At 38.5% G+C, this 21421-nt stretch overlaps 1 protein-coding gene and 1 non-coding gene across 3 annotated transcripts in view; one reads left to right on the top strand and one right to left on the bottom strand.

The window, feature by feature from the left end:
- The window catches only part of LOC122219989 (24-hydroxycholesterol 7-alpha-hydroxylase), a 93311-nt gene that overhangs the window by 18398 nt on the left and 53492 nt on the right, over positions 1 to 21421 (top strand). For both annotated transcript variants that reach the window (XM_042938971.1, XM_042938970.1), the window contains 4 exons: positions 190 to 339; positions 1238 to 1331; positions 9726 to 9833; positions 15028 to 15118. In XM_042938971.1, coding sequence (XP_042794905.1) covers positions 190 to 339; positions 1238 to 1331; positions 9726 to 9833; positions 15028 to 15118 — 443 coding nt within the window. The remainder of the gene's footprint in view (positions 1 to 189; positions 340 to 1237; positions 1332 to 9725; positions 9834 to 15027; positions 15119 to 21421) is intronic.
- LOC122220787 lies at positions 18135 to 18239 on the bottom strand. Its single transcript, XR_006202971.1, has one exon. It is a non-coding gene; the product is annotated as a U6 spliceosomal RNA (small nuclear RNA).

Below are 21421 nucleotides of genomic sequence, written 5' to 3'. Positions count from 1 at the left end.
CCTAAGTTATCTTGACCACAGTGAGCAAATATTAAAACCTTTTAAGAGTAACACTTTCCCAAAAGAATCTGTGGCACATTATTATCTACCCCTAATATATATCTATTAAAGTAACTCCCTTTTTTTGTATCCTGTACCTTTCTTCTTTGGTCATTGGGTCTGACTTTTTATGTGTTTTTATCTTTGTAGGCATCTGCTTTATCCGGTTTCAGTGAATATACTCTTTCAAAAAGGTTTGTTCCCCACAAATGAGAGAAAAATCAGGGAGTTCCATCAGCATTTTCAAGCTTACGACGAAGGTTTCGAGTACGGGTCCCAGATGCCAGAGTGTCTCCTAAGGTAGAGAGATTTTTCCCTATAATTAATTAACCAACCAAGCTCCTCCCAGAAATACATACCTGTCTCATTTTCCTCTTCTGAGTAGGGAGAGCAGCATCCAAGTGGAAGACACAAAAGCTACTTCTCATGATCAGTTTTTGTTTGTGGTTTGTGTTTAAATTGTTGGAGGAACTGAAGAAGAGAGAGATGCATTCTTTCCTCTTTTTTTTTTTTTAATTTTGAGCAAAAATGAGATGGGAGAGAGGGAAAGTGAGAGAGAGTGTCAGAATGAAACGAAGAATTTCTCTCATTTACTGCTTATTATTATCACAGTCGTGGCTGTAGTTTGGAACCATGCTAAATCACCAAGTATCACCGATCATAGATGTTGTTGTGTTTAGTCTCTCTGAGGCAAAAGGAGACATGGTCAAATGTATTTGTCACGGTTGGCTCCCATGGTTTGAATGCAAAATAACACATGAATTCTTAAATGCCTTAGCAGCTGGTCTGCAGTAGTGGCTGGTCAGATAATATTAAAAAAATCATAGCCGGTTTGTTTCACCCGGCTTAAGCCAGTCCTCCGTCCCTGTGCAAGTTTTTCATCCTCTAGCAACTGACAACAGCCCGAGTAAAAGTAGGGCAAGCAGGTCATACTCTTTTTTTTGTATTCAATGCCAATCCTGTAAGAATGCAAACATTTATTCGCAAAAAAAAAAGTCACTAAAAATGTGGCTGCCTTGCCCCCTCGATTTTTCTTGTGGACTAGTAAGTCTGAAGGAAGACCTCGCATGAAATTCTGGCAAAACTGAAGACGAAGTTTGGAGAAATAATTCCATAGATATTCCCCCTTTCGCGCCGTGACCGGTTATTCCTGAAGTGCTTTCCCGTGAACTTACGCACCTGCTTTTTCCTCACCCAGTCATTGGTCGAAATCCAAAAAGTGGCTCTTAGCACTCTTTGAGAAAAACATTCCCGGTATAAAAACATACAGATCTGCGAAAGATAATTCGGTGGTAAGTATCCCTTAGTTGTTTTTTTTTTTCCAAAGTATGTGGGATGAAAGCAGTCATAAGCTATGGTTTTTAAAAGATGTTTTGCTAAAAACTCCTAAGATTGTTCAGGTGACATGTTTGTGTCAAGTACCGTGTTGGATGTTTACGTACATTAATCTGTGGCTACATCCTCACAACAATGAGGTAGGTATTATTGGTCTTCTACATAAAGAAAAAAACTGAGGCTACAACAGCAACATATAACAAGATGCTCAAGGTTTTACTGATTTATGTATCCTACAGTTGAGTCAGCAGGGGTAGGTAGGAATGATGGTGCGTCAGGCAAGGAGAACAAAGCTCCATAGACTTTGTTCTTCATGCCACTACCACTAATTTTTTCTCTCTTCAAATGCAAGGATGTGGTAAGATATAATTTGAAAAGCAATGCCCTGGGAGCCACTGTCCTAAGCGTCCTAGATCTGTGGTTCTTCAGGTGTGGTCCCTAGACCAATGGTACCAACATCGCCTTGGGAGCACTCGATCGGAAACTCTGGGGTGGAGCCCCCCAGTCTGTGCTTTGATGGGCCTTCCAGGTGGTTCTTACACTTGCGTAATGAAAGGAAGAAGGTTCTCAGCCCTGCCAGCTCATCAGAATCTCTGGGAACCTTTGAAAACTATCTGATTCTCCAGACTTCCCCTACCCTCCACTGCCCAGAGACTGGGATTCACTGAGTCTGAGCGCGGGCTCAACTTCGGTCTCCAGTCACATGACCTTGGGCGTGGCACCTTGCCTCTTGGCCTCAGTTTTTTCACCTGCCTCATAGAATGTGGGGCTTAAATGAGTTAATATTTGTGAAGCAATTAGAGAGTAGTGAGGACCACATCAGAGTTTACACCATGTGATTATCATTAAAAATCAGATCTTTTTTTTTTTAATATGAAATTTATTGTCAAATTGGTTTCCATACAACACCCAGTGCTCATCCCAAAATGTGCCCTCCTCAATACCCATCACCCACCCACCCATATATATAGATATATATATTAGGGGTAGATAATGCCCATCACCCACCCACCCATATATATATATATATTATATATATATATATATTAGGGGTAGATAATAATGTGCCACAGATTCCCTCCCACCCCCCATCAACCCTCAGTTTGTTCTCAGTTTTTATGATTCTCTTATGCTTTGGCTCTCTCCCTCTTTAACCTCTTAAAAATCAGATCTTTTAGTATTTACAGATGATACCAAACATCTCTGTTTGCTTGATTTTATGTTATGATAGCAAGTGTTATCACAAGCAACTCTGCTTAACGCTGGAGAGGAAGGTCGCTTTAGAAAAATAAGGATGTGTAAATGCTTAGGTATCTCCCTCCTAAATAAAGAGAACAGAAAGCTACTCTGGAATGCCCTTTATTGATAAATGATGTTGCAGCTAAGGATTCTATTTTATAAACAGACCCAGACAAATACATTTTTGTTTGCATAATTTTCCAGGATTGAGGGGAAAAGCCCCATGTGTGTAAAAGATTCATCCAGATAGATCTGCAATTTGTGGGTCTGGAAACAGGGTTTTTAATGCCACAGCTAAACTCTCCACTGACAATACTTCTAGAGTAACATTTCTCATTCCTATTCTGAAGAAAGGAGGCATTTTTTTTAACATTTATTCATTTTTGAGACAGAGAGAGACAGAGCATGAATGGGGGAAGGTCAGAGAGAGAGGGAGACACAGAATCGGAAGCAGGCTCCAGGCTCTGAGCCATCAGCCCAGAGCCCGACGCGGGGCTTGAACTCACAGACTGCGAGATCATGACCTGAGCCGAAATCGGACACCCAATGGACTGAGCCACCCAGGCGCCCCGAAAGGAGGCATTTTTAATCATAGGTGCTCCAACTTGCTATTTGAATAGAGACACATTTTGAACTTTGCTGAAGATAGTCCAACATTTAAGACTTTAGGACAGAGGCACCTGGGTGGCGCAGTTGGTTAAGTGTCTGACTTCGGCTCAGGTCATGATCCCATGGTTCTGGGGTTCAAGCCCCACATCAGTCTCTGTGCTGACAGATCAGAGCCTGGAGCCTGCTTTGGATTCTGTGTCTCCCTCTCTCTCTGCCCCTTCCCTGCTCGCGCTTTCTCTCTTTCTCTAAAATAAATTAATAAACACTTAAAAAGTTTTTTTAAAAGACTGGGAGAGAACTCAGTTTGAACATTCATGAGAAGTTTTCATTTTTTTGTGTATCATTTCTGTTTCTTCCAACAGTGTTCACACTGAGCTTGTGTTTTGTACCCAGTTTTTTTTTAATGTGGGCTAAGAAGAAAATAAAAGATTCTGTTGTCTTCTACTGTATAAGTAGATTTCAATGGCCTAGTTAAGCAGAAGGCTGGAAGAAGTTTTTGTTTTTTTTAAATATTACACACACATTTCATCACATTATAAACATCAAACGTGGTGATTTCTCTCTTGTTATTCTAGATGTATATTAAACTAGTATTTTCATTTAAAATTAAGACTGCACCTACAGAATAGCATATCCAGAGAATGAAATCCATCTATAGGATTTTTCATGAGGTACAAACTTTGTGTTGCAACAATTTACGTTGTAGGATAAAACCTAGGATTTTCAATTTTGCTAATCCATTGTCACAAAAACAGTAACAATGAGACATCGGTAGCATTTCTGTGGTGCTTACTCTGTGCTAGGTGTAGTGTTACACATTCCACAAGTTCATGACTCATTTTTCACAACCACTGTAATACCTAGAAAACTGGGGATTATTAAAACCAGAAAGCTGAGGATTAGGGTGGTTAATCACTTTTGAAACATTACATGCCTTTGTAAGTAACAGCAATAGTCTCCCATCATGTATTTTCTTTGATAGTGATTTAACAGTTATTTCTCAGATCATAAGACCCGAAGCAAAACTACTAACGGTAAAATGCAGTTCTCTTAATCCGTAATCCATGAGAGTTGTGGGTTGTATCTCTCATGGGGCAGTATAGCGTAGTAGCTAAGAGTGTGGGCTCCAGAGCCAGGACCTGGCTCAAAGGGTACGAATCCCAGCTCAATCATCGACACGCTGCCTGTCCCTGGCCAAGTTCCCTAACTTAATTGTGCTTCAGTTTCCTCAAATGGAAAACGGTGAAGATAATGGTATCTACTTCTTGGAATCGTGGTGGGGATTGGATGGTTAAATACTTGTAAAGCCCATAAAACAGAACTCGCCTTAGCAGGCAATGACTAGGCATTAGCTACCATCATTTCTGTAACCTAAACCTGAGTTAAACCTTAAGGCTCCAAGTGCATGAGTAGCTCAATGAAAATGGTACAGTGTCTGAATTTCTTCCCCCTGATGGGAAATGGCCACTGATAAAGGGGTGTTCAGGAAACCTCCCAGTGAAGAAAACATGCTCAGGGAATTTGTGTGGTGACCCGAGAGCAACTGTAGGTGGTCTTGGATGGGGCTCTGAGCTTAGTTGGCACCATTCCAGTCAAATGTCAGTTCTCTTCATGTTGCGGTATTTATAATATATACTGGCTTGACGATACTTTCTTCGTGGTGTATAGGCTGAGAATCTTCGTGGAAAATGGGGAAAGGATTTTTTCTTGAATTCTTCAGAGATCTGTGTTTCTGTGTTGCTGGCATATTCCTAAAAGCAGAGGTTTATTATTTTTTTATTTTATTTTTTATTTTTTAAAATTTACATCCAAATTAGTTAACATCTAGTGCAACAGTGATTTCAGGAGTAGATTCCTTAGTGCCCTGACCCATTTAGCCCATCCGCCCTCCCACAGCCCCTCCCATAACCCTCAGTTTGTTCTCCATATTTATGAGTCTCTTCTGTTTTGTCCCCTCCCTGTTTTTACATTATTTTTTGTTTCCCTTCCCTTATGTTCCTCTGTTTTGTCTCTTAAAGTCCTCATATGAGTGAAGTCATATGATTTTTGTCTCTCTCTGACTGACAAATTTCACTTAGCATCATACCCTCCAGTTCCATCCATGTAGTTGCAAATGGCAAGATTTCATTCTTTTTGATTGCCGAGTAATACTCCGTTGTATATATATACCATATCTTTATCCATTCATCCACCGATGGACATTTGGGCTTTTTCCATACTTTGGCTATTGTTCATACTGCTGCTATAAACATGGGGGTGCATGTGTCCCTTCAAAACAGCACACCTGTATCCCATGGTTAAATGCCTAGTAGTGTGGTTGCTGGGTCATAGGGTAGTTCTATTTTTAGTTTTTTAAGGAACCTCTGTACTGTTTTCCAGAGTGGCTGCACCAGCTTGCATTCCCACCAACAAAAAGCAGAGGTTTATTTTTAAAAAATTGTCAAAATGCTATTATGTACTAAGTTTTGCTTTAGGCACTTTATAGGTAGTAACTGATTTAATTCTCACAACAAGCCTATGAGGTAGATACCACGTTATGGCCATTTTATTGATGAGCTTAAAGCAACTTGTCCAAGGTTACCCAGGTCTTGAGTAACTAAACCAGGTTCTGGTTACACATAAGGATCTTGGAAGTTGCAACTCCATCCTAAAAACAAGTAGCAGGTGGAATGGACCAATGTTGGAATTATCAGATTGGGACTTTGAAACAACTGGGGTCTATGCATAAAATAGACTGAATGCCAGAACAGACGGACAATGTAGGCAGAGAGATGGAAATCCTTAGAATGAACCAAAATTAAATGCTAGGTATAATAAACACTATAGCAGAAATGAAGAATGCCTTTGATGGACTTATTTGTAGGCTGGCGGAGCTGAGAAAAGAATCTCTGAGCTAGAGGATGTATCAGATGAATCCCCAAAAACTGAAAATCAAAGGGAACAAACACTAAAAAAAAATACAGCAGAACATCCAAAGACTGTGGAAATGTGGGACAACTACAAAAGACATAGTATACATATAATGGGAGTACCAAAAGGAGAAAAAAAAGGGAGAAAGGAACAGAAGATATATTTGACAATGATAATGACAGAATTTTCCCCCATTTAATGTCAGACACCAAATCATAGATCCAGGAAGCTCAGAGAACATCAATCATGTAAACACCCAAAACTACACCTCAGCATATTACTTTTAAATTACAGAAAACGAAAGATAAAAAATCCCGAAAGAAGCCAGAAGGAAAAACTCCATATCTACAGGGGAACAAAGATGAGAATTACATCTGACCTCTCCTTAGAAACCATGCAAGCGAAAAAAGAGTAGAGCGAAGTATTAAAAGAGTCGAGTGAGAAAAAAAGCACCCCCAGTCTGGAATTCTATACCCTGTGAAATTATCCTTTAAAAGTGAAGGAGAAATAAAGACCTTCTCAGACAAACAAAAGTTGAGGGAATTTGTTGCCAATACACCTTCTTTATAAGAAATATTAATAAAGCAGTTCTTTACAGAGAAGAAAAATAATATAGGTCAGAAACTCAGATCCATATAAAGAAGGGAAGAGCGTCAAAGAAATAAACAAAGTTGAAATAAAAATGTATTTTCCTTATTCTTAATTGATCTAACAGAAATAATTTGCTCAAATTATAATAGCAACAATGTATTCAATTATATGTATATATATATATATATATATATAGATATATATGCACACTTATGTGTGCTTGTATATAAATGAAATGATTATATATGGTTATTTGGTTGTCTCTCTATATCCTTTATCATATCTTTCTGTAATAAACTGGTAATCCAGTAAATAAAATGTTTCTCTGAGTTCTGTGAGCCCCTTTAGCAAATTAATTGAACCTCAGGAAAGCGTTGTGGGAACCTCTGATTTTTATAAGTACAGATAACAACCTGGAGTTGCAGCTGGCATCTGAAGCCCAAGGAGGAGGTTTTTGGAGCCTCCAGTCTATAGCCTGTTGGTCCAAAGTCCAGGTAACAACCTGGGCTGTGACTGGCATCTGAAGGGCAGGTGCAAGGGTGGGGAAAGGGTATAATCTTGTAGGACTAACAAGTCCAGGACTAACAAGTCCTGACCGACTAACACTTAACCTGTATAATCTCATGCTATTTCTGGGTAGATAGTGTCAGAATTGAATTGAATTATAGGGCACCCAGATACTGTCCTGAATATCATTTATCGTTGTTTGGAACTTCCCTCCCCCCACTCCCCATACACATACATATTAGACATTGGTACCAGAACCCCATAGCAAAGATGTCCTCTTTACCACTCCTTTTCAACATGATGCTGGAAGTGCTTGCTAATACAATAAGTCAAGAAAAGGAAATTAAAGTTACATTTATCAGGACAGAAGACATAAAACTATCTTTTTTCTTAGATGCCATGATCATATATATTGAAAATCCAAAAGAATCAACAGACAAACTATTAGAACTAATAAGCAATTATAGCAAAGTTGCAGGAGACAAGTTAATATACAAAAGTTAATTGCTTTCCCATATACCAACAGTGAACGAGTGGAGTATAAGATTAGAAACACAATACCATTTACATTAGTATCCCCCCAAATGAAATATTTAGGTATAAACTTAACAAATGATGTATAAGATCTGCATGAGGAAAGCTACAAAACTCTGATGAACAAAACCAAAGAACCAAGTAAATAGAGATTTTGTGTTCATGGATAGGAAGATTCAATATTGTTAAGATGTCAGTTCTTCCCAACTTAACGTATACGTTCAATGTAGTCTCAGTAAAAATTCCAGCAAGTTATTTTATGTATATCAGCAAACTGATTCCAAAGTTTATGTGGAGCGTCAAAAGACCCAGAATCACCAGCACAATATTCAAGGAGAATGACAAAATTCTTCAAAAGAGCAATGCTCCCCAACTGCAAGATTTATTGTAATGCTACAGTCGTCAGGGCAGTGTGGTATTGGTGAAAGAATAGACCAATAGATTGATGGAACAGAATAGAGAACCCAGAAATAGACCCTTTTAAATATAATCAGCTGACCTTTGACAAAGAAGCAAAGGCAATATAAAGAAGCAAAGATAGACTCTTCAACAGATGGTGCTGAAACAGTTGGGACACCCACATGCAAAAAAAAAAAAAAATCTAGACACAGATCTTATACAGTTCACAAAAATGTACTCAAATGAGTCACGGACCTAAGTGTAAAATGCAAGAGTATAAAACTACTGGAAGATAACATGGGAGGAAACCTGCTTGACCTTGGGGTATGGTGATGCCTATTTAGGTATCACACCAAAAAATACAACCCATGAGAGAAGATGAAAGCGTATGAAAAGATGGTCCACATCATATGTCATCAGTGAAATGTAAAGGAAAACAACACTGAACTACCACGACACTCATTCTGTCCAGAATCTGGAACACTGACCACACCACCGGTGTTGCTGGTGAGGATGCGAAGCAACAAGAACTCTCATTCATTGTTGAGGGGGAAAAATGGTACAGACACTTGGGAAAACACTTTGGTGGTTTCTTATAGAAAACAGCAACAACAACAACATACTCTTACCATAAAATGTAGCAATTATGCTGCTTGATATTTGCCCGAATGATTTAAAAACTTATGTTCACACAAAAAACCTGCACGTGGATGTTTACAATAGCTTTATTCATAACTGCTAGAACTTGAAGGCACCAAGATGCCCTTTAGTAGGTAAATGGATACACTGTGGTACATCTAGGGACTGGAATATTATTCAGCACTCAAAAGGAATGAACTATCCAGCCATGAAAAGACATGGACAAACCATACATTCATAGCACTAAGTGAAAGAAGCCCATCTAAGAAGGCTACGTAATGTATAGTTTCAACTGTGTGACACTCTGGAAAAGGCAAGATGTGGAGAAAGGAAAAAGACCAGTGGTTGTTGGAGAGGAAGGAGAGGTAAATTGGCAGAACACAGAGGATTTTTAGGGTAGTGAAAATAATTTGTGTGACATTGTAATGATGTCTGCATATCATCATGCATTTGTCCAAACCAATAGAGTTTATAATGCCAAAAGTGAACCCTAAGGTAAACTACGGACTTTAGGTGATTATGATGTGTCCGTGTCCTTGATCCATGGTAAAAAAAAAAAATACCATTTTGGTGAATGATATTAATAGTAGGGAAGGCTGTACATGAGTGGGAGTGAGGGTCATGTGGGAAGTCTTTGTACCTTCCTCTCAATCTTATTGTAAACCTAAAACTGCTCTAAAAAAACTAAAGTCTTTAAAAAAAAAACAAAAAACCTAAGCCAGAATTTGAACCAATGCATAAAGCAGCAGAGACCCTACTCCTAATTACTATCCTGCTGGTAAGAATATATATCCCTTAGCATGCCTCCAGCTGCAAGGCTAGGAATGGCAGAAGTAGCTTATTTGAAAAATATGCATGCTCTTTATTAACAGCATTCTTTGTCACGTAGCTGTGGTTTGACAATATGTATTTCTTTTAAACAGACATTAATGCAGACTTTGCTGGATATCATAGAGATGGAAAGAAATGAAGAAAACAGCCCCAATTATGGGCTTTTAATACTTTGGGCTTCTCTGTCCAATGCTGTCCCTGTAAGTATATTAGTAAAGTAAGGGTTACAGTTCTGTCTACTGCAATTTCAATTTTTTTCCTTCGTTTTTCTTTCTGTTCTTTCTATTATGGGAAAGAAAAAAGACAGCAGTGGATCTGGTTGTGAGCTAGGAAAACAAAACTCACATGGCTAGTAAAATCTGACAAAACCACAGAGGAGGCAAAGCAGAGATCTCAAGTGAATTCTGCCCTCTGCAAGGCAGCTCGTCCCAGGCTAAGGGAAAAACTTGCACTTTGGGGTCAATTGTGACAACACTGCTTATGGAGCACTTTCTTTGTCAGGCAACATGCTTAGTATTAGCGCTTGAAATGAGTAGGTCTTGACTCTAACATTTTACTGGGGAGAGAGTAGGCAAATGGATAATTTGAGATGGAATTGGTCTGGAATCAAGATATCCCCCTCCAGAGCTGTGGAATCTCAAAGAGGAAACTTCAACCTTCAGCCTCCATTTCCTTTTGGGTAATGAAGGGATAATACAGCTCCTGATATGGTCCTAGGACTTGGGTACTTAATGAGTGGTGACTCATTTCTCTACAGGGTTGTTGCAAGGATTCAGTGAGATAAACCCCACTGATACCCGGTGAATATCAGTTTGTGTTAGGTGGCATCTATGTCCTGTAAGCTTCCCCATGAATGGAACTGGTGACCTTGGAACTCACAATACTTCTGAAGAGAGCAGAGAATTTTTTTATGTTTACTTATTCTGAGAGAGAGAGAGAGAGAAAGAGAAAACAAGCACAGAATCCAGGGAAGGGCAGAGAGAGAGAGAGAGAGAGAGAATCCCAAGCAGGCTCCGCACTGTCAGCACAGAGCCCAAAGGTCATGACCTGAGCCAAATCCAAGAGTTGGACACTTAACCGACTGAGCCAGCCAGGTGCACCAAGAACAGAGACTTTTTAACTGTTTCTTTTTTATTTATTTTTTTAGTATTTATTTATTTTTGAGCGAAAGAGGGACAGAACGCAAACAGGGGAGGGGCAGAGAGCAAGGAAGACAGAGATTCTAAAACAGGCTCCAGGCTCTGAGCTGTCAGCACAGAGCCCAACGTGGGGCTCGAACTCATGAACCGTGAGATCGTGACCTGAGCTGAATCAGATAGTTAAGCTACTGAGCCACCCAGGCGCCCCTTTAACTGTTTCTTTTAAAGTTGTTGTAAACTAGATCAAAGCCATGTGCTGTGTGCCACTTCGTGTTTGATCCGCACCAGCTACCTGTGTCAGAAGATTCCACATTAGCTTAAGCCGCGCTTACATTATTTGAGAAATTAAAGAGTAACCTTTTTGATGCATCTGTCTTCTACTAAATGGGACTATTCAGCCCATCTCTAATGATACATGTAGCCATTTTTCTTTTTTTCTTCTAGCAAATAGAAATAAGATATTTTAAGTTATTATTTATTTCTCCCTCTTCTTAACGAAGGCTTTCTAAGTACTGATAGTCTAGTTTCTTTTAACCTGTTGGAACACAGACTGGGTAAGAAGCGGAAATAGAAACGCTGGCCTCTCTGCTCACATGTGTGTCAGTCTTACGTATTTCATCTGGAATGAGCAAATAAGAATCGTCTAATCCTTTCCTCTTCTTTATGTACCTCTGACATTATTCCCTGATTTCTCCTTAGACAGCTTTCTTGGATACCGAGTAAGCTACAGCAAAATTAAAAGGCAGACATCAGAACAGCTCCCAAAGCAGCAACAGAACAGCCACTCCTGTCACAGGATTAATTTTCAACATCTCATTAGAGAGGTCCCCCAGAAAAAAGGGACACAAAGCTCCAATTGATCTGACTCAGGGGAAGTCAGTTCTTTGGAACGTGTTCCTGGCATTCATCTGAGAGGACTTAAATCATTAATTTCAGAAAGAAAGTGTCTGATGATTAGTGAAAGATCCATCTTGCTGGCGCTTGTTGGCACCTCCAAGAGGCAGCTGGTGTGTGGACAGACACCCTAGAAAGGCTTCAGAGAGTCAGGCCCACTGCCAAATCCCAGTTCTGGGTGACAGTGAACCGATTGTTTAACCTCTCTGAGCCTCAGTATTCTCATCTATAGGATAGGATGAATGTGATCTACCTCATACGATAGTCATGACGGTTGTATTTTTAAGAAATGGGAAGTGGCTAACAGTCCCTGGCACAAAGAAGGTGCTCAATGAGTGTTAGCTTTCTTCTTTTATAAAAAGTGAGGCCATCCTTCCAGTCAATCATTACTTTCAATGGCCCATTAATTATAAGCTGGCTTGGTTCTCAAACCTGGACCAAATGCCCCAGGGTGGGAGTGGCCATGTCGCCTGGCTTCTGTGATGTCCCATAAGTCCCTAGACAACCACTGCAGGCCCTGCTGGAGGGACAGGAGGTGGGGCCTGTCCTTTCTTCTCTTCTCTCCCACTCTGTGCTCTGCCTCCAGGCCCATGGAACTCAGACCTATCTGAAGGATAGGCTTGGGACAGGTCACTAGAAGGCTCCATTATGGTCAAGGTGACCTTTGGTGGACTGGCCCAAAATATTAACCATAATTTGTGAAATTATTCCTGTGGGGAAACCACTTCCCAATTCCAAGAAATTCCTTTCAAAAGAACTTTTTAAGAACATTTTTCCAAAACTAATCTCACAGCTGACATTTTGTCTTTGATATCGACCGCTTCTCTGAAGCTCTTTCTAAATCTTTTTGGTAGTGACCACTACCCCCCACTCCACCCCATCTCACTTTCAACTCGCACAGCATGGGTTGTTGGCAATATACCTGGCTCCTTTTTCACCTGATTGTATTTCATATCCCCACCTAGACGTGTAAAGTTCTTTGGGCAGGAATGATGTCTTGTACATATTTGTGTTTACCATGATTGTAGAAGACTGTCTGACATGTTATGGAGACTCCCTCAATATTTATTAATCTGTTTTTGAATGGGGGAATAAATGCTGCTGAAGAACATACCCAATTCATCTTCTCTCTAACAGAGCTGGGCAGGGCTTTCCTCTTCGTCCATTGTCACCTGTGTTCTTACCTCTCCAGAAGCATTATAGTGGCTGCTTGTGAAGTTCAGTGAGTCAGGGCACGCTTTTTCTTTTTGCGCAGCCCTCACCATGGACTTGACCCCTTTGACAGAACTCTAATTGTCATTTTTGGGAGCAATTTTTAACTGAGAGTGCCAAGGTCTTGTGGTCACTTAGTCTTGTTTGTTGATTCAGTAATATATGTAAATTTCTTAGTTTCTTATTACTGTCTTTTTTTTTTTTTTTTTTTTTTTTTTGAGAAAGAGAGAGAGGGGAAGGGTCAGAGAGAGAATCTTAAGTAGGCTTCATCCCATGACCATGAGATCATGACCTGAGCTGAATCAAGAATTGGATGCTCAACTGACTGAGCCACCCAGGCGCCCCTACTCTTTGCTGTCTTTTATGTGTCTTTTTCCTTTCTTTTTGAAAAAGTAATTGAGCTTTTTTTTTTTTTTACCAAATTCAAGTGATAAATAACATCATTGTACAGCCATTGTATAGCCAAAAAATAAATATTACCCAATTTTTGTGAATGTCTAAAACTCTAGGCACTATTTAGTGTAACTCTGAACCCCTCTTTTGTATAACTGAAAGTCTATGTGCTATCACTAAGCTGTTTTCTCCCCTAATATTAACTCTGACCTTTTATTCATTTATTGAATATTTATTTTTGAGAGAGAGAGAGAGAGAGAGAGTATGTGCGAGTGTGTGCGCACAAGCAGGGGAGGGGCAGAGAGAGAGGGGGACAGAGGATCCAAAGTGGGTTCCATGCTGACAGCAGAGCGCCCAATGCGGGGCTTGAACTCATGAGCCATGAGATCACAACCTGGGCCAAAGTCAGATGCTTAACTGACTTATCCGCCACCCAGGCGCCCCGTGAACTCTGACCCTTTAATAAATAAGATGAACTGAGGGTGGAGTGGTTATTAATTAAATCCAATAATTTGGCCCTTCCATCCATAGATAGTAATAGAAGGAGCCCGAATGGGGAGACAGGAGAAGAGAGCTTTCTGGTCATGTTTCTTCTAGTGTAAATCGGCCTGGATGATCTCTAGGATAAGTCTTTTGTAATGTGGATAATGCCACAGAAAGAGGCTCTCCAGATGGTGGCGGACTTTGTTCTCCCACTCACTTTGTTTATGTACACAGAAGCATATTTACCCTCCCACAGACAGAGTTCCTGCCCCAGAGGGGAACACCATTGAGTAGTATCGAATTTGGCTTATTTGAGCGCTTCCTTCCGATAATTGCTCTTCCTTCTTTGACCACAGAGGGGAGTATTGGGATTATTTAAAGGTACTTAAAGTTACCTCACAAAAAAAGACAAAAAAACTTAAGTGTTTTAAATATTAAGTATTTTCTGAGTCTTTCAGGACTGATTTTCCTAGATGAAAGTTCTGTCACAATACATATTTACAGAAAGGATGAAAGGGAAACCCAAACTTCTTTTAACGATTTTATGCAAGGTGACTGTGTAACCTAAAAATAGAAGCAAAAACATCTACCCAAGTTAGTGGAAAGTTAATTTTTGAAATGTATGGCGGTATAATTTTACCTTGTAATACCACAGTGAGGAAAGACATGAAATGATTTTCTTTGGCCTAGAGAGAGAATTTGCAAGCATGCTATGTTTGATAACTTTCAGGTGTGAAAGAACCGTAGTTTTGATACTGAGTAACTCTCATCCTTTAGTTTATTGTATTTTAGGTATACTTTCCTAGGCTTATTGAAAATTACCATGTTTTATTTGCAGAATATATGATTTGCTCATTCATTTCTATTTCAAGGAAATTAAACTTTAGAAAATGTTTTTGTCTGGATTAACATTCTTAAGTGTCATAATTTGTTGCTTCTGGATATTTATTGTATGCCTCTGTAATATTTTCTAATGTGAATTACTAAAAAAAAATCCTGCCTCATGTTTTAGTAGAGATAGTTTAGTCTGTATAAACAATATAAACTGCAGTGACAGAATGAAATTATAGATTTGGCTCTCAGAGATGGGTAACATCTCTGTTGTCCATAAAGTCTGTTTTCAAAAATGCTCTTCAGTGTGCTTTTAAGTTTAATTTAAACATTTTCCTGGCTTCTTTTCATGTTTACAGCTAATATTAAGTATGCTTTCATTCACTTTCAAAGAAGGTTGTATTGTTTGATACATGGATTTGTTGTTGTTTTTATTTTTAAGGTTGCATTTTGGACACTTGGATTTGTCCTCTCTCATCCCAGTGTCCACAAGACCATTGTGGAAGGCATATCTTCTGTGTTTGGCACAGCAGGTACTAAACCTGAATTGAATTACACAGTTGAAGAGATATCTAATAAATATGCGCTTGTCACATGTTACGGGCAAACCTAAGTGCCCAGAATTTTATAGAAGTTGAACATAATCCAAAATTGAACACCGGATATAAACTGATCAGGTAGATTCCTAGAATTTAATTACTGTCCAGGATTTTGGAGGTCATCTAGTGCAACCCCCTTACTTTCCAAATCATGAAATAAGTGCTAGAAAGATTGTGATTTGCTTAATTTTCCTACTTAAATGCAAGTATATATATACTTGCATATATATATATATATATGCAAGTATATATATTTATACTATGCATATATATACATTTATACTATACATATGTATACTTGAATGCAAACATATATAGGCTTTTTCTTCAAATATGTGTATATCTTCATATTGTTTTCAAATATGCTACTCACTAACATGCCTTTAAGTTTAACTTAAACATTTTCCTAGTTTCTTTTTTTTAATTTTTTTTATGAATATAATTTATTGTCAAATTGGCTTACATACAACACCCAGGGCTCATCCCAACAAGTGCCCTCCTCAATGCCCATCACCCATTTGCCTAGTTTCTTTTAATGTTAAGGGCTAATACTAAGTCCACTTTCATTCACTTTCAAAGAAGGTTGTATTGTTTGATACATGGGTTTTTGTTTGTTTTTTTTTTAAGGTTGCATTTTGGACACTTGGATTTGTCCTTTCTCAACCCAGTGTGTGTGTGTGTGTGTGTGTGTGTGTGTGTGTATGTGTGTGTACACACACATACACACACACACACTATATGTATATGTATAGACACATATATATATATATACACACATACATGCAGGCTTTTTCTTCAAGTCTCTTGGACCTTCAAACCTCTTGGCCCTTCAGTTGTTTTTGGAATTCAGGATTTTCCAGATTTTTGTAAAAAGTTATATGGTGAATATATTGCATAACATAGATGTCAGGTAATGTTTTGTCACTAAAGGAGTTGTTTTAAAAGTTAGAGTTAGAGATTTGGGAGGGTTAGGACTGTAGATGGGGATTGCCACCTTGCACTTTTTAGTTCCGTTTGGGATGCTTGTCATCTGTTTTAAAAAGGAGAAATAAGCTTGAATGAAGAGAGCGCTCAACCCCTTGTTTATGTAGCATAATTTGACCTGTTTGGAAGTAGCATCTTTTAAAAAACCTCAATATGTCAAATTATGTATTCTGATATAAAAAGAATAATAAGTGACTTGGAAGAAAACAGTGTAATAATAGGACGAAAGTCTGATGCCAATAGATAGTCCCGCCCCCCACCCCCACCATTTCATGATTGCTGAAAATATTTTCTTTGAAATGTTTTTTTTATTTTCTACTGCTTCTTGTTGAATTAAACCAAAAACCAAATTGGCTTGATCAACATGACTGTCTAGGCAATACTGTCTCTGAGCCTTGAGTATGAATAGCAGGTATTGGGGTTGGGTCTTACAGATATGGTGAGGGTTAGAATCACTGAGCACCAGCAATGCTAACAAGTTAGATTTTGGAGATACGTTAGTGAATACAAGACTACTTGCCCTTATGGGGCTTAGAGCTACAAAGTTAATGGAAATGTGCATGCCTGCACATCTACAAAGGATAAAAGGGAATGTGTCTTTGATTGTCTCATATTCACCTTCACCGTTTCCTTACTGGAGTCTTCTCCTGACTTAAGGTTCTCCAAAGTCATAATCTTTAGGATTTCTCCTCTGACAGAGAAATGTTCCTTCAAACAGCAGTACCAGTGTAATAATTACATCTATCAATGTCTTCAGTTTATAAGACTCTTGCAGAATTGAAACAGTTTACCTAAAATATCAAATGTTCTTTGCTGTGTGTATACGGAACGATTCAGAATCCGTTTACGCATAAGATGTAGTAGCAGCTCAGGAATTTAGAGGTGAGAGACCACTCACTCTTTGAAGGTTGATATCAAGGAGTATATCTATGTGTGACAACGAATTCTGTCAAAGCACATTAGAGTGCATGGAACAAGAATCCGACTCATACGGCGGTTCTCACATTCTTAATGCTCTTCTCTGTTACAAGATCACCACTTCTTTCTTGGAGATGTCCTTAGTGACTTGGATGCCTCTCCACATCTCTGTGGCCTCAACACTCACCACTAGAGCCCATCCCAGGCACGATGGTCAACTTTCTTATAAAATAAGTCTCAGGGTAAAAGTCGCTATTGAATAATTGGTCCTTTGTATCTGGTTTCTTTCACTTGGCATAGTATTTTATTTTATATCATGTGATTTTACATTAATTGATTTTCAGATGTTAAACCACCCTTGCATTCCTGGGATTAAAGCCTACTTAGGCATGTGTATAATACATATAACTTTTATGGATATAAAATATCCATAGTGTATATATACATATATTTATATCCATATGACATTTGTAATTTTTATGTTGCTGGATTCGGTTTGCTAGTATTTTATTAAGGCATTTTATATCTATATCAAAAAGGGATATTAATCTGTTGTTTTCTTTCCTTGTGATTTGTCTGGGTTTGATATCAGGACACTTTTGGCTTTATAGAGTGACTTAAGAAGTATCCACTCCTCTTATGATTTTTCAAAGTGTTTGTGAAGGAGTGATGTTAATTCTTCTTTAACCATACGATAGATTTACCAGCAAGGTGATCTGGTGTGGAGATTTTCTTTGTGAGAAGTTTTTAATTAATTCAACCCCTCTACTTGTTATAGGTTTATTCATATTATATATTTCTTATTGTCTTTAATTGAAATAAAGCTGACACATAACATTATATTAGTTTTAGGTGCACAATATAATGATTTGATATACGCATGTATTATGAAACGATCACCACAATAAATTTAGTTAACACCCATTATCACACAGTTAATTTTTTTTCTTGTGATGCAGACTTTTAAGATCTGCTCTCTTACTGACTTTCAAATACATAATACACTGTCACGTATTTATTATACCATTGCTGTACATTCCATCCCCAGAAAAACGTGGGACACTTCACAAATGCGTGTTATCCTTGTTCCGGGGCCATGCTAATCTTCTCTGTATTGTTCCAAATTTAGTATATGTGCTGCCAGAGTGAGCACTGTCTCTTTTTTCTTGAGTCAGTTTTGTGGTTTGTGTCTTTTTAAGGAATTTGTCCATTTCATCTAGGCTATGTGACTCGTTACATTCATGTTATTGCCTGTAATCTTTTTTATGTTCCTAAAACCACTCGGAAAGCATCTCCCTCTTTTTTCATTTTAGTAATTGTGTCCTCTTTCTTCTTTTCTTGGTCAGTGCAGCTAAAGGATTCTCAGTTTTGTTTTCAAGGAACTAACTTCTGGTTTTGTTGCTTTTATTTTCTTGTATTGCTTTTCTATTCACTACTTCTTTTATTTCTGTCCTGATCTTTACTATTTATAATTTATATCCCTTTATGTTGATAAAGGGATATTCTTTATTTTGTTCTTTAGACATAATTTTTCTTACAGTCTTTGAACACGTTTTAAAATATCTGATTTAAACTCTTTTTTTTTTTCTTTTTCTTTTTAGTAAGTCCAACATCTGGTTTTCTTCAGGGATGGTTCCTACTGATTGCTTTTCCCCTTGTGTATGGCCTGTATTTTCTTGTTCCACGTACTGTTGCGTATTTCCCGTTAAATGTCTTGTAATTTTGTGTTGATAATGGGACACTTTCAATAATACAATGTAGCAGCTCTGGAAATCAGATTCTCCTATCTCCTCAGGGTTTATTGCCACTGCTCCTTGTCACAGCTCTTGTTTGGGTGTTTCTTTATTGACTTTGGTTAACTAATTCTGTAAATTTTGCATTATCATGTGTGGCCACCTGTGTTTCTGCTTGGTTAGTTCAGGGTTCAACTAATAGCTGGATGAAGACTTCCTTACACTAAGAACCAATAAGACTCCTCGGTTTGCATGTTTTGGATTTCGTTTGCGTGTCGGAGCATGCCTTCAACACTCCGCTAGGCAGTAGGCAGCTCTGCCTTCATGGTCACTTCCACTGACACAGAGCCCCAAGGTCAGCCATGAGTCAGACCTTAGAGCCTTCTCAGGGCTTTCCGGAGCCTGAATAAAGCCCCGGGCATTTGTACTGTCCTTTATAAGCACACATTTCTATAGTCCCAGGAATACACTGGACCTCTGCAAAGCCCTAGGACATCTCATTCCCTAGCTCTTCATTTTACTCTTTTTGATTTGCCTGTTGTGTGTCCCAACTGTTGTCTATTGCCTCGGGGAGCTGCAAAGTCCATTATCTTTAAAGGTTTCCAACCAACACCCCAGGGGAAAAGACTTACTCCACTGAGTAAGTTCCAAGTCCAGTCAGATAAAGATAGTCTTGTAGGTGGGACCTTGTAGGGAACCCTCAGACAGGCCAAATAATGAGAATTCTCTAGGAATGAGGTTTTGAAGGAGTTCCAATATCATTCTGTCCCCTCTGATGGCTGTTGAGCTGCTGGTCTGCACTGTGATTGTAGGTGATTGGTTTTTAAGGCTACCGTGGATCTATGGCGAGAGGGATGGGAATAGGGCACATTAAAATGTCATTAAGCTTGCTCTTCTTACCAAGATTTAGCCATTTTTATTGGATAAAAACCCCCTGGGTTGCTGTAAGCTTTGGTTAATTTCCAAAGGTCTGAAAAAGTTAATTCCGGCGATTTTTATCAGATTTTTCATTGATTTTAAAGAGGGACTTTTGGGAGTCCTTTACTCTGCCGCTTTTGCTGACATTACCCTGCACCATAAGTTTTAAAATTTCTTTTAAGAAACCTTTCAAATTCATTGTTAACCCTTCATTCATCTATTTATTTAGCTGCCCTTCAACTCTGTTTTGAGGGTGTCAAGGCATTGTGTGAAAATATCAGGGCTATGAAGATGAGTAAACTGTGGTACGGGCTCTCAAGGAAGTTCGTGAATGAAGTGTACTTTATTAAAATGAAAACAGATTTGGAAGTATCCAGAAGATGTTAGGAAAGAACAAGGAATGTTTACATTGTTTCTTCGGAGGTGTGTACCTGTTGATGGATTCTGTAGGTTTTCTATGCTCAGAACTCTTTTCCTTGTTCTCGTTCATGTTTTAGTAAGCTTGAATGTCATTTCCTCAGGTCTTTTCGGCTTGCCCTTTCTGAAGTCACTTTCTCTAACTCACTCTTAGTGATTTTGTGACTCACCTCACTATTTCCTTCATAAGAATGATTATTTTGTTTATTAGTCTGTCTATCTATCTATCTATCTACCTATCATCTTCTGCCTTTTTCATCAGAACATAGCCCCTCTAACAACAGGAACAATGTCTATCTTGGTCTCTATGGTAGGTATCCCCAGCTGCCTAGAGCCAAAATTACTCAACAAATATTTTCTGAATAAATTTAATGAACAAGTATAAGAATATAATTCTTAATTTATTTTGATTTTTAAAAAATGTTTATTTATTTTTGAGAGAGAAAGAAAGAGAGAGACAGAACGTGAGTGTGGGAGGGGCAGAGAGAGTGGGAGACAAAGAATCCAAAGCAGGCTCGATGCTTCGAGCTCACAGACCGCGAGATCTTGACCTCAGCCCAAGTCAGACGCTTAACCTACTGAGCCACCAGGCGCCCCTGTATAAGAATATATTTTAAGAGATGAATGTCTTAGTTTAACTTTCATTGGCAGCTCTATCACCCATCCCAGTAGACAGTTTATATGAAATGAATATTTTATGTAAAGAAGCTTTTGATGAGTTTCTGCACTTGATTTTTGAGTTAGAAGAATGCTAGTGTCAGCTAATATCTGATCAGTACTTTGAGACACTGAGTAGTCTCAGGTCCAACTAACATTTCTCTAGGGTTTTGAACTCTGCAGAATCTTCTTACCTACGATTTTATTGTATCCACTGATCATGGGTGAAATATGCATTATCAAATTATTAAGAATCTGATAAAGAATATTTTGCTTTGTTACAGAGTTTTTGGGCATTCCTGGAAATTAGTCATTTTGTTTTAAATTTTAATTGTTAGATCACCAGACATTATGTCAGTTGCCTGTCATAACCTCAAAAACTTAGTCCAAATGCAGGGGTCAAAATGCCTGTGTTCAAATCCAATCTGAGATACAAACTACTGGTTAATTCCTTACTCGGGTTACCAAATTCTTCTTCTTCTTCTTCTTCTTCTTCTTCTTCTTCTTCTTCTTCTTCTTCTTCTTCTTCTTCTTCTTCTTTTTAATGTCTATTTACTTTTGAGAGAGAGAGAGAGAATGAGCAGGGGAGGGGCAGAGAGACAGGGAGACA

This window comes from Panthera leo, chromosome B2 (assembly GCF_018350215.1).
Source record: "Panthera leo isolate Ple1 chromosome B2, P.leo_Ple1_pat1.1, whole genome shotgun sequence".
NCBI classification, from domain to species: Eukaryota; Metazoa; Chordata; class Mammalia; order Carnivora; family Felidae; genus Panthera; species Panthera leo.
Note: the sequence above shows the minus strand (reverse complement) of the source record. Positions and strands in the feature narration are given on the sequence as shown.